Raw genomic sequence first — 16829 nt, forward strand, 5'->3', positions numbered from 1 at the left:
TTAAAGGCTAGTTACAGAACGGAAGGAAATGGGTCAAGAAACAGGTTTACGAACAGAAGAACAAAGGAGAGGGAGCGATTTCTTGGGGCTTTTCTTCACCCTCTCTGACTCGCTTGCGCTGCTGCTGCTGCCCATTTGATTTTTTTTTCTTACCGATTTCTTTCGAAGTGCGTGTATCGCTTAAATCTAAAATTTTATGGTTCTTGAATTTTTGAATTTCTGAATTTTAATGTTGAGGTACCTTCATCAGGGGTAACATTGGGTCTGGGGATGAGATTCGGTCATACAGATTTCAGAAGTTTTGGGCCCTGATAATGGTTTATAAATTCCATGATTTCTTTAATTTTTTTAATTTCAAAATCCTTGGATTTTCTAAAAATGTTAATTTTTCACTTTTTGAATTTTTGATTTTTTAAATTTATTTTTTTTAAAACTTAATATTTTTTTTATATTGTTTGTTTCTCCAAATTATGAAGTTTCTAATTTTTTTAGTTTGTTAATTCTTTTGCTTTAAATTTTTTTAAATACTTAATTTTTAATGTTTGAATATTTTTATTTAAGAATTTTGGCATTTTTTTCAATATTGCCGGAAAATTTAATGACTTTGGCTTACTTAATTCTGAACAAAACTAATCCATATCTTTATTTGGGGGAATTCGGGATTTTCAACATTAAAAATATATTTCAAAATAAAATAAATTATTAAAACGCCTTTAATTAAGGCTACCAACTCTTGCTAAGCAAAAATCCGTATACTTTACGACTTTGCTGACATGACACCATGGTATAAGGCTAGTACGCAGACCGGAAGGAAAGGGGTCAAGAAACATCTTTACGAACAGTAGAACAAAAGCGAGGGAGCGATTTCTTGGGGCTTTTCTTCACCCTATCTGGCTTGCTTTCACTGCCGCTGCTGCCCATTTGAAATTTTTCTTGACCGATTCCTTCCGAAGTGCGTATATAGCTATAACAAAAACTGTCAAGGAATTATTTAGATAAATTTGGAATTTAGGAAATAAATATTTTTGTTAAATGTTTAAAAGTTTACGAAATGTCAAGATTCCTTTTACGAACAATATCATTGTCAGTGTTTTCACGAAAACATTTCTAGAGTTTTTATTGGAAAGGTCCTATAAGGCTTTTTAGTCACAAATTTACTAACACATTCAAAGTATGTGTACATGACAGCGGGACGTTTGTTTGCATCAGGTTTCCTATCTCTTTCTAGCAAAAGTTTTTTGTCAGGAGACTTCTAGCTGGCTTTTCTGACTGGCTGCCCGATATGGCAGCCAACATACTTCGCAGGGCTGTGACAGCTACAGCTCGATCATTGTTTGCATCAGGACACTGTGACGAGGAGTTCGTCATTTTTGAGTTAAATTATATATTTTTTTTCACTGGGCCTAGAAAGCCTTATAAATAAATACAAGCACAAAACAAGGTTTTCATAAGATTTAGAAAGCCTTTGGATTTGGATTTTATTTGATAAATATGTTTTGAAAGGAATTTGAAGAGAACAATTATTTATTGACATCAAGTTTGAACTGAGGAAAACCCGGAAAATCCGTACACTCAAAGTAAAAAGTATCCTTTTTTCAAGTTCACCCGTCGTCACCCTTTAAAAGGGTATCGAAAATGTACTGAATTTGACATACCCTTTTAAAGGGGTGACGCCGGGTGAACTTTAAAAAAGGATAGAAAGTATCCTTTTTGAGGATTGAAAGTACCCTTTTGAGGGATACTTCTGACTTTGAGTGTACGGTAAAGAATGAAGTTGGTAGCCTTAGCCATTATCAAGTGTCCACCCCCTTGGCGGCTATCGTAACGGCGCGTCGATAACGGCACGATAACGGGCCGGTGCGCTTTCTCTCTTTTCTGGCATCACTGCCGCCGCTGCTATCTTTTCTTCATTTCAAGTGTTGCATTCTGTGGGAGCAGGTCGCGGATTCTGGTTCGCAGTTTTTCTTTTCATTTCGCATCGACGAGGTTAGAGGACGACGCGACGGCAGAGGAAGCGCTCGGCTAAAAGTTAGAAATTCCTCCACAGAATTCCAACTGGTGAGTAGATTTGGGTGTGTTTATCTCGGCCTGGGATCAAATTTTCGCCCAAGAACACACTCTTTATCGAGAAAGTGGGTCGGGAAATCTTCTTGTGCTTTGTGTGCAGCGTGTCAAATCAGAACCATGGAAAGGGTGGAGCAAGAAAGGAAGGAAATGATTTTTCCTCCACGGCCTACTGCGAAGCTGCAGCGTCAACACTTTCGTTTGGCCGAACTCGATCGAATCGAATGGGGGATCCGATCGTCGATCACTCTCGTGTGGTGAAGACGCTGCTGCTGGCTGCTGGAGCCGAGCAGTAGGCCGTGTGATGATGGAAAAGATTGCGTGTGTGATGTGCGGGTTGTGAGGGAAAAGAAAAAGTCGAAGAAAACATTGGAATTAAAAATTCCAATAAGATTGTTTATCACTCTCGCACCGAGACGGAGGAGGTTGCTGCGATTTCAAACACCAAACAAAAAAAAAACTTGTAAAAATTGAGTGGCGCAATCGTCGGCGATGCAGAGGAATGAAAGTTTTTGTTTCTTTCGATGCAATCGCGATTGGCTACGGTGGACGGAATCGAAGCAAGCGATCGGCGTTGTAGTGTCTTGTCTGTGAGTCATTTCCCTCACTGCAGATTTGGGCATACAAGGGAGCGTTCTTTTATTACGTAACGCGAAAAATCGGACTTTTAGACCCCCTCCCCCCCCCTCGTAACAAAATTTCCATACAAATTTTAAAAATTTTGTATGGAGCGTAACACGGCCTCCGACCCCCTCCCCCTACTGCGTTACGTAATAAAAGAACGCTCCCCAAGCCAAATATTCTATTGTTCTTCAAATAAGGGAACGGCAGAATAGGGGAGAAACGTCTTTAGTATGGTTTTTATGCTTTTAGACCTGAGTTAAGTTTTGTCTGTTTAAATTTTACTAATTACTAATTTTACCCAAACGGTCACGTTGTAAAAAGCCTTTATTTGACTACAAACCTGGACTTTTCTTTTGAAAAGGTCCAATAAACCAAATTTCCATATGTTGCTTTTTGGGTGCTTTTGAAACCGCCTTGATTCAGGGGTATTTAAAAACACCCAAAAAGCAAAACCCTTTTCTACAAAAAAAAAAAAAAAACAGAAATGCATAAATAAGCGTAGAAAGTATTTTAAGTTTGTTCAAGGAACATTTTAATTTTACCCAATAAGATTTAAATGTTTGGCTCGATTTGCTCTCCATCCGCATTGACCTTATCTCATTTATGGCGGAAACTGGATGTGGATAGTGGAATCCCAGAACTGCGTTACAAAGGGAAAATAGCTAATTAACTGTACAATTCTTAAGGACTGTTAAATTACTACATCTGTTGGCCTCTGTCAGTTTCCAGCTGTCTGCCGTGCCCATTTAGGCCCCCAACAGGGTGCGAGCCTTGTTTTTCAGCTTTGTCATCGGCGTGGCCCTGTTGTTATCACATCAAATCAAACCACAAAACGAAACTTTAGTAAAATTTTCAGATTTGTTTTGCAATAAACACTTTTTGAAGTTTTAGGCTTTATCTTAACGTTTTCAAAATATATATTTATTGAAGAAAAGGATCGGAAAAGCACTTCTTTTAAACATTTTCTTTTTTTCACTAGATTATCCGAAGGTCTCGTGAAAATTTGTCTTCGGATAACACCGACCAACAAAATTTCTGCGCAGGTTTAACTCGAGGGAATTTGATTTTTTTAAAAATATTTAGACAGGGCCAGGGAATTAGTGCTGTTCACTACTCTCACATATTAAATTCAGTTTGATAAGATTCCATGTTTTACAACATACGTTATGTGAAATGTTAGAAGAGACAAATGTTTTAATTGTCAGGACCCCGGTGCCTGCAATCCCCGTTACAGTTTATATGGAATTCCAATAAGAACGTAACAGAAAAATTAGGATTCGGGTCCAGACTGTTACATATTCGCAATAGTTGAAATCAGAATTACTTTTTTTTTGCTTTTTCAGTATTTTTTATGTCACAAAACGTAATAAAGTCTACAGTTTTTTTTTTTGAATAGGTCCTCTAAACATATGAAAGACAATAGTTTATAGGACCTTTAAAAAAAACTGTGGAAGTTTTGCAATTGCAAATCTAGTACCCATACTCACAAAAAATGTAAGACAAATGTTGCAGACAGCGATAATGCGTGAAGCTACCCTAATGCACTTTTATGCTTCACGTGCCGCAGGGCTCACAATCAACTGCCAGGCTGTTGACTTGTGATGCTGTGAGCGCGTAGATGGAGGAAAGTCATCTGTCCAACGTCATATATTGTCATTGTTTATGTTTCATTCTCTGTATGGTCGTCAGTAGTTAAATACACATTTTAATTTGTTAGATTTTAAATGATTCTTTTCTTTGTGCGTGCGCGTTATTCCGTCGATCCCAGACGCTGGGACTCGTGCCTCCCTCGTCCTGCGCACGAACACAAAAGTGGCGACGAGGATTTCCTCGATTTGGCTGGTTTGTGAGCGTTCAATCAGTTCTAACCTCACACTTCCGGTACCCACGCGCGGGAGGAAGATCACCATGGAGAAGAACAGTTTCGCCAAGCCTGATGCCGACATTCAGTGGTTCCCGTGCTCACGCAACGCACTTGGAACTCCGACTGACCAGCTCCATCAGAAGTCGGCTGTTCCGAGACGGCCGCCGTCGCCGTTTGTTCCTCCTCCTCCCTGCCAACATTCGCTCCCAGTAATGCTGCAATGTTTGTCATCAGCTCTGCAAGTGCTGCAGCAGACAAACGAAAACTGCCGTTTGATGTCGTCGATCGCTGGATTTTCGGCAGAATGGGAAGCCCACTACAACGACCACTTTGCAGAAAATCACGCCAGACTGCAAGCAGAATGTCAACATCTTCTCGCTCAGCAGCACGCCATCATCGAATCAAGAACTTCCCCTGTGAACGCGGTTCACCCAGTCGATCAGCTCGACGCGAAGCACCACAGCACGGAGGCGCTTCCAATGCAGAAGGGGAGGAAGGTGTACACAAAAGATGATGAGGACACGGTGCACGATCGTCGGGAGCTTCCTTCCATCAACACCAACGTGGCTAATCAAGTGGAAGCGGACGCAACAACCGACGTCACCGAAGCATGCGAAGATCCCTGGCCGGATGCCGACATCCCAGGGCTTGCATCACCATCAACAACTTCCGGAACTTCATCGTCATCCACGAACGGTTGCAATGACGTCATCAACACCGGAAGCTTAACCATCGAACTGCCTCACGTCTCAAGTCAGCTGCACAAGCCTGTGAGCAGCCACCATCTGCGGAACTTCAACTGTTCCCCAGCCAGCGTCCCGAAGTACGCCAACCTGTTCTGCAACGATCAACTCATCTATGCTGTTTTCCAAGTTCTCGTCGCCATTGGAACAAGCAGCGCACCAAGAACAACTCCTTCGCATCGACCCAGACTGCGGCCAAGAACTCGCTGGAAGTTGGACAACGCCAGCTTCGTAGCGCCGATCATCATCACCGGTAGAAATGGTCCCCATCACCGCAGCTGGTCGATCACCTCATCACTCTTCTTAGATGCAAGAGTTGTTTGCTAGGCCCGATCCCTGCCTCCGGTCTTAGCGGGGAGATGTTGCAGACAGCGATAATGCGTGAAGCTACCCTAATGCACTTTTATGCTTCACGTGCCGCAGGGCTCACAATCAACTGCCAGGCTGTTGACTTGTGATGCTGTGAGCGCGTAGATGGAGGAAAGTCATCTGTCCAACGTCATATATTGTCATTGTTTATGTTTCATTCTCTGTATGGTCGTCAGTAGTTAAATACACATTTTAATTTGTTAGATTTTAAATGATTCTTTTCTTTGTGCGTGCGCGTTATTCCGTCGATCCCAGACGCTGGGACTCGTGCCTCCCTCGTCCTGCGCACGAACACAAAAACAAACATTTGGAAAAAAAATATTTGAAATGACTCAATGATTTTTTTCCACCAAAAAACCATTGCCAAATTCTTGTTGGAATGTTTTTTTTTTTCAAATATGCAATCAATATTAAAACAGAATCATAACATTACGCTGGCCATAATCGTTAAAATTAATTTAAATTTTTCTATTAGTTTTTAATTAACTTTTTTTTATAGTTTTCAGTTAAGTATTTTTGATAAACAAAATTTAGTAAAAAACTGTTAGTTCATTAAAAAAAAGCAATATGAAAATCTGTGTTTAATGCATTTAATTTTAATTTTAAATGACCTTTTCATTCTGAAATAGATTGAAACAGTGAAAGGAACCTTAAATTTAAAATAAGTTTAATTTAGGGAATTTAATTTGAAAATTGTACCAAATAAGACAAAATTATTCAAAAGTTAGAAAATAATTTTCAATCAAGTATGCTTGGGATTCTTGACTTTTGGACAAAAAAATCATAAATTCCTGACCTTTCCCCGATTTTTTTTTGTGGATATGGCGAATTCCCGACTTGAGTGGCCACCCTGGTAAAAATTATTATGTAATAGGCAATAAACTATTCAAATTTGACTGGTATGGGGTTGCACAACTCGAGGATAATCGAAGCTTTGGATAATTGAATCTGGACTGTCATATCGACATCAAGCCATGTTCAGTTTACAGTTGGTTTTTAGGTTCTCGCAAAAAATAAATAAATAAATGTTGAGTTTGACTTTGAAGGGTCTTTGAACGGTCCGGGACAGCATAAAGAAAAAAAAGTTTATGTTAAATACAAACGATAAATGTCTGATTAACCTTTTTGAAGAATATAAAAAAATAAACAACAGCAACTTTGAAAAACACATGGACACCTCAAAAAAGAGAATTTCAGCATCATAGCTTCATGTATTTGAAAATATATTGTATATTTTTAACATTTTTGCTTTTTTTTGCTTTTAACATCAAATTCGAGTTCTGCGACCTCATTTTAGTCAAATTTTAATAGAGGAGTCTCAAAAACGCCGGCTCTCCCCTATGATAAGAAACGTGTTCGCCGCAACTCTAACCCGAAAATCGAAGGGGTAAGCATCAAGTTCCAATTGGTTCCAAGTTCCAACTCGAATTTAAATTCTTACAATAATTGCTTATAACGGGACATTCCAATTGGAGGGTTGAGTAGTTAGATAAGCATGTTTACCTTCCCTTCCACAGCCGCACAGGTACTTCCAGTTTGAAATCAGCCCACTAAATGCGATCTCTTTTTTTTCTCGATTTTCCCATTTCAGCACTGCAATTAGAGTGTGTAATTTGCGAACATTTCCTTTTCGGTAAGGAAAATGCTTTATATGGACTAAAGTAGTCTAATTCGAACGAAAGATCTGGTAAGTAATTCGAACTTCAACTTCGTTTGCCACAAATTCAACTCTAACTTTCGCTTTCAGCACTGTCGTAACTGAGATTAGAACAAGCGTCAATCATGAACACCAGTCGCTTCCAGTCGGCCAAGAATCTCCAGCCGGCGCGATCGCTCAAAACGCCGGCGGCGGCCGCACAGAACCGCAATGGCGGGGTAGCTGGTCAGCTGCCGTTGACCTCTTACCAGAACGCGCCGCCTTCACCGCAGCAGCAGCGTCACTCGAATGGCAGCAGCAACGGAAGCTTCGGTTCGGCCAACGGCAACGGGTACCGTTCGCCCCAGGCGGCCTCGAACGGCTTCAACGGCGGTTATCCGGGGGCGGCGGCCATGATCAAGAACGGTCACCGCCGGCACGATGTGCTGCGTTCGTCGTCGCAGAACAGCAGCTTTGGGAGTAATGTGAGTGTGGGGAGTAGTGGCAGTAGCGGCAAGGAGATTCACACGATCGCGACGTTTCGTTCGACCACGCTGGCCGTTGGGTCGATGCACGAGGTGTACGTGTCGTACGTGGAGAATGGGCCGAAGCTGTTTACGGTGCAGCTGCGAGCGACCGAGAACTCGCTGAACCAGATGATGGGCGCGCTGGAACGCGTCCCGCTGAGGAATTTGACCCGCAAACCGACGCTTGGGATGGCGTGCATTGCTCGGTTCTCCGAGGACCAGGTGCTGTATCGGGCGCTCATTATGGGCATCAACGTGGACTCGTGTGTGGTTTCGTACGTGGACTATGGGAATTCGGAAACGGTTGAGTTTAAGAATTTGTACGAGATTCCGGCGGAGTATCTGAAGCACAAGGTGTTTTCGATGCGATTCACGCTGTCGAACGTCAAGACGTTGGAGGACACCAACGCAGACATTGCTGGGATCTTTTCCTCGCTGGTGATGGACAAGTTGCTCTCGATGAAGATCATGCCGCTGGAGGGACCGGCCTTTGTTCAGTACTGTGAGTTGTACGAACAGAACGAGAACATCTTCGACAAGCTGCTGAACATGTGCAAGGCAAAACCGTTGAAGTATCCACTTCCGCTCACGCTGGACCGCGGCCACTCGTGTGTGATCATCATTCGGTACATCGAGTCGTGCAAGCAGTTTTACATCCAGCCGTTGGACAAGGTCGAGAGCTTCGAGAAAATGATGGACAGTTTGGTCGAGTTTTGCCGCAAGAGTTTGCCGATGAACTCGCTCAAGTCGGGAGATCCGTGTGCCGCTTGTTTGGACGAGGAGGAGTGCTACCGCGCCGAAGCGATCAACGTGACGAGTAGCTCGGTAAAGGTTCGCCTCGTGGACTACGGTAACACCATGACGCTGAAACGGAACCAGATCAAGCGTCTTTCACCGGCGTTCGTCGAGAAGCAACCGCAGGTCGCCGAGTGCTGCCTGGAGGGCTTCCAGGACACCGCCGACGAAAGTCTCTCCACGGCTCAGCTGGAAATGTTGGCTGAAAATGAAAGCGGCGAACGCAAGCAGTTCAAGCTGATCGTCTCCGAAGTTCGGAACGGCGTCGCCGTCGTCAATCTGTTCGACGAAGCGAGCACCCCGGTGCTGAACGTGGCCAAGCGACTGCTCAAGCTGAAGAACCCTGCCAAGTTTGTCAAAGAGCTCCAGTCTCTACAGCAGAAGCCGCCGGTCACTGCGCCAGCAAAGCTTGTTCCTGCTCCGATCAACTCCAAAAATCCATTCCACTCGACGTCGATCATCTCGGAGGTGCCCAACCTTTCCCAGACCACCCCGCCGCGGATGGCCGAAAGTGAGGTGATTGATCTGACCAACGACGACCAGGGCGGCTTCGTCGCGCAGCCGATCGGTCATCACAGTTCCGGCTACGACAACCAGTCCGTCACGACGCCCAGCAACTACAGCGGCAGCTATCGGGGCCCAGCCCGGAGCGAAACCAGTGCACGCAGCGGTCGCGACAGCCTCAACAGCAGCTACGGCAGCGTCAAGAAGGAACGCTTCCCACGGCAGGACGTTCCTCCGCGGTTCGTTAAGGACAGGTACGGTCTTCTTGCTGAATTATTCTTGTTAGGTCAGTCATTTGTCATTCTCTTAGGAACCAAACGCCGTACTACGTGGAGCACGACGATCGCTGCGCGGCGGACAACAGCAGCAGCTACGAGGAGCCAAAAAGTCGCGAAAAGGCGACGGCGATGGCGCAGCGCGGCGCCAGCAATCGGGGCAGTGGCAGCGAGTCCGGATTCAACACGCAGTCAGCGGAGAGGTGCGTTCTGTGCTAATTTTTGAAATGCTTCAATTTCAATGTGTAATTCTTTCACAGAGCAAACTCATCCCACGACAACAGCTTCAAGTCGTCCACGGCCAGCATTGACATGGGCGAGGACTTTGTGGGGTACGAGTTTGCGTTCGCCGAGCAGGTCATCCCGATGAACACCAAGGTGGAGGTGAAGCTGGTGCTGTGGATCTCGCCGGAGGAGTTTTACGTTCGCATGAAGGACGAAGAGGACAAGTTTGAGGAGATGATGAAGCAGGTGCAAAAGTTCTACAAAGGACGGCCTGCGGTGGGGGACGTTCCGCCGGTGGGATCGGCCGTGGTCGCGCGGTACCAGAAGCACAACGCGTTGTACCGTGCGCGGGTCATCAAGTACAACGAGGTGCTGGCCAAGTTCAAGGTCGAACTGCTGGACCAAGGAAACAAGGTGATCGTCTCGAACCCGGAGCTGTGGAAGGTGGACCGACGGTTCACCAAGCTGCCAATGATGGCCATCCAGTGCTCGTTGGCCAACATTAAGCTGAACTGTGATGCGAAGGAGCTGCTGAACAAGATCGACAAGTATGTTAGTGGGGAGCCGATCGAGTGCGTCTTCCTGGACAAGGGCGAAGACAGCAAGTACGTGTGCGACGTGGACGTGAAGGGCGCCGACCTGAAGATGGCCCTGCTAAAGGACAACCTGATTGCTCAAATTTTGACCGGTAAGATGGCGATCAGCTGATCTCGCTTAACAAGACACTGAAGTTATTTTATCCTTCTCAGACATTGATCTCAACCGACTGAAGGGTCAAACCCTGAAACTGAAGCTCGTCGAGATGAAGGGGCTGGACCTGTTCCGCATCAAGATCCTCGGCAACGACGCCGTCCTGAACTGCCGACTGGTGGAGCACCGCGCCTACGATCAGTCGATCGTGGAGGAACTTCGCCGCAAGTGGCTCGATCAGTACCTGTTTGGACTTGTGGAGGACGTGTCAAGTGATGAACTGTAAGTTTGGCCTTCTCTTGAAGCTTGAAGCGTTCTCTAAACACCCCATTTCTTCCAGATTGATACTGACGCTGCTGATCTCGCCGCTGTCCACGCAGAGCCCACCCACCATCGTGGACATGCCCGTGCTGCAGAGCAAGTTCAACGCGTTCGTGACGTACGTCCACGAAGCGAACTGCCTGTACGTGCAGAACTCGCGCTGGACGCCCGAGGTGGGCAAGCTGCTGGACGATCTGTTCGAGTACTACGAAAAGAGCGGCGAGGTCATCACGAACCTGCAGATGAACGAGCTGTGCGCGTCCAAGTCGGCGGACGGCAACTGGTACCGGGCCAAGATTATTTCCCTCCAGGACGTGGACAATATCGAGGTGCAATTTGTGGACTACGGCAACCGGGAGTGCGTCCGGCACGAGGATCTGAAGGTGCTGGAGGCGCAGTTCCGCGAGTTTAGTGCCTTTGCGCATCAGGTGTACTTGCCGATGGCGTGTTTGAACGAAGGAGAAGAGGACAAGCTGAAGCTGGCGATTGCCGAGCTGACGGGCGAGTACGAGCTGGAACTGACCGTGCTGGACTACCGGAACGACGTTTGGATCGTGGATATTACGTCGAACGATTACAGTATCGTGCAGGCGCTCAAAGACAAGCAGTTGGTTAAAGATCTAGACCACGAAGAAATCGTGAACCGCAAGTCGACAGTGGCTGCTGCCGTCGGTGAAGGTTTGGAAGTGACGTCAAACGGCGCCGAGTCGGATGCCAAGTGCGACACCGGACGGTTAATGGCCTACGTAAGCCACGTCGACAATCCGAACCAGCTGTTCATCCAGATGAACTCGGACCTCGAGGACATTGACACGCTGCAGGAGAATCTGCAGATCATCGCGCAAGCACTGCCCCAGCTCAAGGACTTTTCCGTGAACCGTCACTGCATTGCACCGTTTTCGGCGGACGAACTCTGGTACCGGGCTCGCATCATCGACAGTCACGACGATTTGATTATCCAGTTTGTGGACTACGGCAACAGTGACGTGATCACTAGTAATAAGAAAACCGAACTCAAAGACATCAACGACAGTTTGATGAACTTTAAAATCTACGCGAAACAGTGCTCTCTGCTGGTGTCTCCGGCCAAGGGGCGGAAAAACTGGAGCGAGGAGGCCACCATGATCCTGCGCGACCTGCAGGAAGTCGAGGTGCAGATTCTGGCCGAATCGCAGGGCGTCAGCTACATCACGCTGAAGAGTGGCGAGCGGGATTTGGCGGAAGAACTGGTCGCGAAGCAGCTGGCAATTAAGATGGAGTACGTGCCGTCCGACCAGCGATGCTTCACGAGCCACATCGAGTCGATTCGGGAGTTTTATCTTCAGCTAGAACGTGACATTAACCCGCTGGACGTGATGGCGGACTACATGGCACGGTTCGAGGAGTTTGCGGTCGTCGAAAGTCCGGAGGTGGGAGGCGTCTACGTGGCGGAATTCCCCGACGATGGCCTGTGGTACCGGGCCAAGGTGATGGACAAACTTCCCGAGAAGCGGTACGAGGTGTTTTTCCTCGATTACGGCAACACTTCGGAGATTAGCAACGTGCGAGAACTGGAGAAATCCATTGCCGAGTTGCCCCCGCTTTGTACCAAGTGCACGCTGCGTCTGCCTGAGGGCCTCAAAAGCTGGTCCGATGATGCCGAGAGCAAATTTCGGGACATTGCCGCCAATGGCGAAACGGTCTTCACCGTGCATCTGCACACACCTGGCTCGATCGCCACCGTTGAGCTGTTGCTTGACGGCGTCACCATCAACGACCAACTGAAAGGTCTCTGCGAGAAGGGAGTCGCCAACATGATGAACGCCAGCTTCATCCTCAACGAGGACAAGACGCTGGACGACAGCGCACCTCTCGGAGGTTACGTTACCATCAGCCACATCAACTCTCCAGCCGACTTTTACATCCACTTTAAAAACACCGCCCTCGAGGGCATGGAGGAGCTGCTGAACAAGGCGACCAAGTGCGAACGACTTCCGGAGAACGAACTGTGCGAAGGAATGTACTGCTTGGCATACGTGGCCACCCGTAACAAGTACTACCGGGCGCGGATCGTCCACATCGTGGACGGAAAGTACAAGGTGCAAATGGTGGACTACGGCACCATCGAATTTGCGACCGATCTCCGCAAAATCCCGCAAGAAATCGAAAACATCTCCCTCCTCGCCAAAAAGTGCTGCCTCGAAGGGTACTCCCCGAACGACAACGTTCTAGACGTGGTCAAGCAGCGGTTCACCGCGCTAGCCGACCAGGGACGCGCCCAGTTCGTCTTCGAAATGGTCGAAACCGACCACGAGCCCAACATCATCCGCCTCTTCACGCCCGAGGGTCGCAACGTGGACGATCTGCTCGAGTGCTCAAACGCCAACGGCGACGAAGATGCGGCAAATAACAACAGCAGCAGTAAACCACCCACCTCGACGGTCTCGATCGCTCCTCCGCCCCCCGCGCCCGCAGACTTGGTCAAAACTTCGTCCCGTGCGAAGTCATCGCGGCAAGCTTTCTTCCGCGCCAAAAGTGACCTCGAGTTTGACCAGTGAGAGAGTAGCGACGAAACGAAAACCTTAGTTAAGTATGAGTAACCAAAACAAACACGAGATTTTTTTCTAACTGAATTGTAATCGAAACGATGTAAAACAACAAAAAAAGTTATTGTTAAGAATGATGGTCAGGAGGCAACACACAGACACACACACACATGAACTGTTAACCGCGGGATTCCATCTCTAAAAAACATGTTATTTTATTGTTATTGTTTTTCTCGTAAGGAGACTGTTTTTTTTTCTTTTTTACAAGCAATTTGCGTGGTTATTTAAGCACCACTCGTACTAGTATTGGAAAATCACGCTCACAACCAATTCAGCTAGAAAATTGATAATTCTGTAACAAAAAACTTAACAACATACACACAGTCACAGCAAGGCCTTACATTTCTACGAATATAAAATAATATGAAATAAATTGAACTGATCTTATGATTTCTGGATATGATACGGATTATCCCTGATAATATAGTTGATAAAGCAAATAACTGCAGAATTACCAACGCCGACCAAAATGCACGAGACTAACAACGGTGTGAGGTCAACTCATGGAGAAAAAAAAGTTGCTACAATAGCAATGCCTTAAAACAAACAAAAAATATTTATTACACATATATATTTAACCCCATGAAACAAGTGGACTTATTTATGAAATAAACAAGCAATAAAGCATTAATAAATTATTACACTATTTTGGAAAATTAGTCCGTTGTTTTCTTGATTGTTCGAAAATATCACAATGATCTTTTTTAAATTGTCTTAAAATTCCCTATTTGTTGATCCCCCTTACTTTGCCGAAAATGGTCAAAATGCCCAAAATGGTCAAAATGATTTAGACCATCAAAGTCATCGAAATGGTCAAAATACTAAAAATGAACAGTATGGTTAACATGACCATAATCCACAAAAGTGCTAAAATGACCAAAATGGTCAAAATACCCAAAATAGTCAAAATCGTCGAAATGGACAAAATCGTCAAAATGAACAAAATGGTCGAAATAGTCAAAATGGTCAAAATCGTCAAAATGGCCAAAATGGTTAGAACCATCAAAATTGTCAAAATGGCCAAAATAGTAAAAATCGACAAAATGGTCAAAATGGCCAAAATCGTCGAAATGCCCAAAAAGGTCAAAATGGTCGAAATAGTCAAAATGGTCAAAATCGTCAAATGGTCAAAATGGCCAAAATGGTCAAAATCATCAAAATTGTCAAAATGACCAAAATTGTCAATATGGCCAAAATGGTCAAAATAGCCGAAATGACCAAAATATTCAAAATCGTCAAAATGAACAAAATGGTCGAAATAGTCAAAATCATCCAAATTGTCAAAATGACCAAAATTGTCAATATGGCCAAAATCGACAAAATGGTCAAAATGACCAAAATCGTCGAAATGGCCAAAATGGTCAAAATTTTCCAAATGACCAAAATAGTCAAAATGACCAAAATTTGTCAATATGGTCAAAATCAACAAAATCGTCGAAATAGTCAAAATGACCAAAATCGTCAAAATGATCAAAATAGTCAAAATGACCAAAATCGTCAAAATGAACAAAATGCCCAAAAAGGTCAAAATCGTCAAAATGGTCGAAATAGTCAAAATGGTCAAAATCGTCAAATGGTCAAAATGGCCAAAACGGTTAAAATGACCAAAATAGTCAAAATGACCAAAATTGTCAATATGGCCAAAATGGTCAAAATAGCCGAAATGACCAAAATGGTCAAAATCGTCAAAATGCACAAAATGGTCGAAATAGTCAAAATCTTCAAAATGGCCAAAATGGTCAAAACTATCAAAATTGTCAAAATGGCCAAAATAGTCAAAATCGTCGAAATGGACAAAATGACCAAAATCGTAAAAATAGTCAAAATGACCAAAATCGTCAAAATCAACAAAATGCCCAAAAAGGTCAAAATCTTCAAAATGGTCGAAATAGTCAAAATGGTCAAAATCATCAAAATTGTCAAAATGGTCAAAATAGTCGAAATGACCAAAATGGTCAAAAGTATCAAAATGGTCAACATATCCAAAATCTTCAAAATTGTCAAAATGCCCAGAAATTTACCAAATTTACCAAAATTATAAAAAAATTAAAAAAAATCCAGAATTGTCAAAATTACCCAAACTACCAAAATTACTTCAAAAGATTCAAACATCATTATTTTAATGTTTTTTATTAATAATTTTGAAAACCTTAATGTTTTTTTTTTAAGTTATGATGTTTGAGATAAAAAATAACATGGAAAAGTATTATAGAAGCAATTTTGAACCTTCAAAAATTATCAGCAAATATAACTCTTAAACTTTTTGAAAATCTCAAGTTTGATGATTAATTTTACCTGTTCCATGTGACTTTACCACAGTCTCAATTTTTTTTTCGGGATCTTGTTCACTAATATTCGTTTTTTATGTCAAAATAAGTATGCAATATTTTTTTACTATTTCTTCAAATATATAAAATCATATAATATTTATAAACCTTAAAATCGAAAAATAAGAAATGAAATTCGGATGAACATATTACACCCACGATTAAAAAAACTTTGTTTAATTCTATCGATTGCATCGTTTATTGTATCAGATTTGAATTGTTTTTGCTTGCTAAAAGTAATCGTTTTCTAACAAATATGTACAAATACACCTGATTTAGCCACACATTTAACTTATGGATAGTTTGCATGTAATTTTGATAAGTAGCGAGAACACTTTATAGAGTCAACCAAAAAAGCCCTCTGCGAGTAACAATACATAATAAATTACGGTCCGAAGGAGAAAAAGAGGTAAAGTTCCAAAAATATCAATCGCTTAAGTAGAGTCCCTAACTATTTCGTCGCGTGCGCGCGCATTGTAACGCCCTAGTATTGTGGTAAAACGTGAGTTATGTTACGATACTTAAAACTAATCCGAATCGGTGTCGCTCTGCTCGTCCTCGCTGTCCTCCAGCTCGGGCATCGGGAAGCGCAGGACGGCGGCCACACCCGTCAGCTGCGCCAGTTCTGTAACATAAAGTAAAATCATTGTTTATAAAACAACTAAATAAACACAATTTCGGAAGGCCATCGACTCACGTTCTCCGGACACGTGCATGCTCGAGAAGATTTTCACCTCGCCGCCCGAGTCGCGCACCGAGTCCACCAGTTGAACGTACTCTTTCCGGGTGGCCACTTCTTGACACCTGCAGAAAGAGTGAGAGAGCGAAAAAAATAACGTTAGAGAAATTCGCCAGATGAGTCACGCCAGCGAAGATATGCTGTGTTAAAGAAAGGGGCAAAACTGATTTATGCCGGCTCGGCGCGGCCTGGCGTAAACACATTTTCGGACGTTTTCAATCTGCCGAGATTTCCCAAACAAGCGGCGCGTCCGCCACTTCCTTGTCCCACCTCTAGCACGAGAGAGGACCATGTGATGTCTCGAGCGCGGCGTAAATTTAAACTACCAATAGAGAAGGGAACCATAACAACGCGCTTCTTCACCCGAGAAAAAAGGTCCTCACGTTTTCCCAACCAGTCGCACATGTTTCGCTATTTATAGATTTGAATGTTTACGCGTGATTCTTCTACAGCGCTGATGAAAGTGAAAAACAAGATTTGGCACCAACTTTGAAAACATCTCGAGTGACTCTCATAATGGCAAACAAAAGAAAACCCATGT

The 16829-nt window shown here is 44.2% G+C and overlaps 2 protein-coding genes across 2 annotated transcripts in view; one reads left to right on the plus strand and one right to left on the minus strand.

Moving 5' to 3' along the window:
• Positions 1-1900: 1900 nt before the first annotated feature.
• On the plus strand, positions 1901-13618 carry LOC6037998 (maternal protein tudor). Its single transcript, XM_001847793.2, has 7 exons — positions 1901-2058; positions 7256-7351; positions 7412-9380; positions 9437-9604; positions 9662-10314; positions 10376-10598; positions 10657-13618. The coding sequence occupies exons 3-7, from the start codon at positions 7447-7449 to the stop codon at positions 13172-13174; spliced, it is 5496 nt and encodes a 1831-aa protein (XP_001847845.2). The 5' UTR covers positions 1901-2058; positions 7256-7351; positions 7412-7446; the 3' UTR covers positions 13175-13618.
• A 2106-nt stretch (positions 13619-15724) lies between these two features.
• LOC6037997 (protein pelota) overlaps positions 15725-16829 on the minus strand; it is a 35009-nt gene continuing 33904 nt past the window's right edge. The window contains exons 7-8 of the mRNA XM_001847792.2: positions 16247-16353; positions 15725-16174 (exon numbers count right to left, since the gene is read on the minus strand). Coding sequence (XP_001847844.2) covers positions 16077-16174; positions 16247-16353 — 205 coding nt within the window. The 3' untranslated portion in view covers positions 15725-16076. The remainder of the gene's footprint in view (positions 16175-16246; positions 16354-16829) is intronic.

The sequence above is a fragment of the Culex quinquefasciatus genome, chromosome 2 (genome assembly GCF_015732765.1).
Source record: "Culex quinquefasciatus strain JHB chromosome 2, VPISU_Cqui_1.0_pri_paternal, whole genome shotgun sequence".
Taxonomy (NCBI): Eukaryota; Metazoa; Arthropoda; class Insecta; order Diptera; family Culicidae; genus Culex; species Culex quinquefasciatus.

What these genes read in the sequence shown, in the direction of transcription:
- LOC6037998 (XM_001847793.2), top strand. Translation starts at nt 7,447, where the DNA reads ATGAACACCAGTCGCTTCCAGTCGGCCAAGAATCTCCAGCCGGCGCGA. An exon ending in AACACGCAGTCAGCGGAGAG is followed by an intron (nt 9,605 to 9,661) that starts GTGCGTTCTGTG and finishes ATTCTTTCACAG; the next exon opens with AGCAAACTCATCCCACGACA. An exon ending in GACGTGTCAAGTGATGAACT is followed by an intron (nt 10,599 to 10,656) that starts GTAAGTTTGGCC and finishes CATTTCTTCCAG; the next exon opens with ATTGATACTGACGCTGCTGA.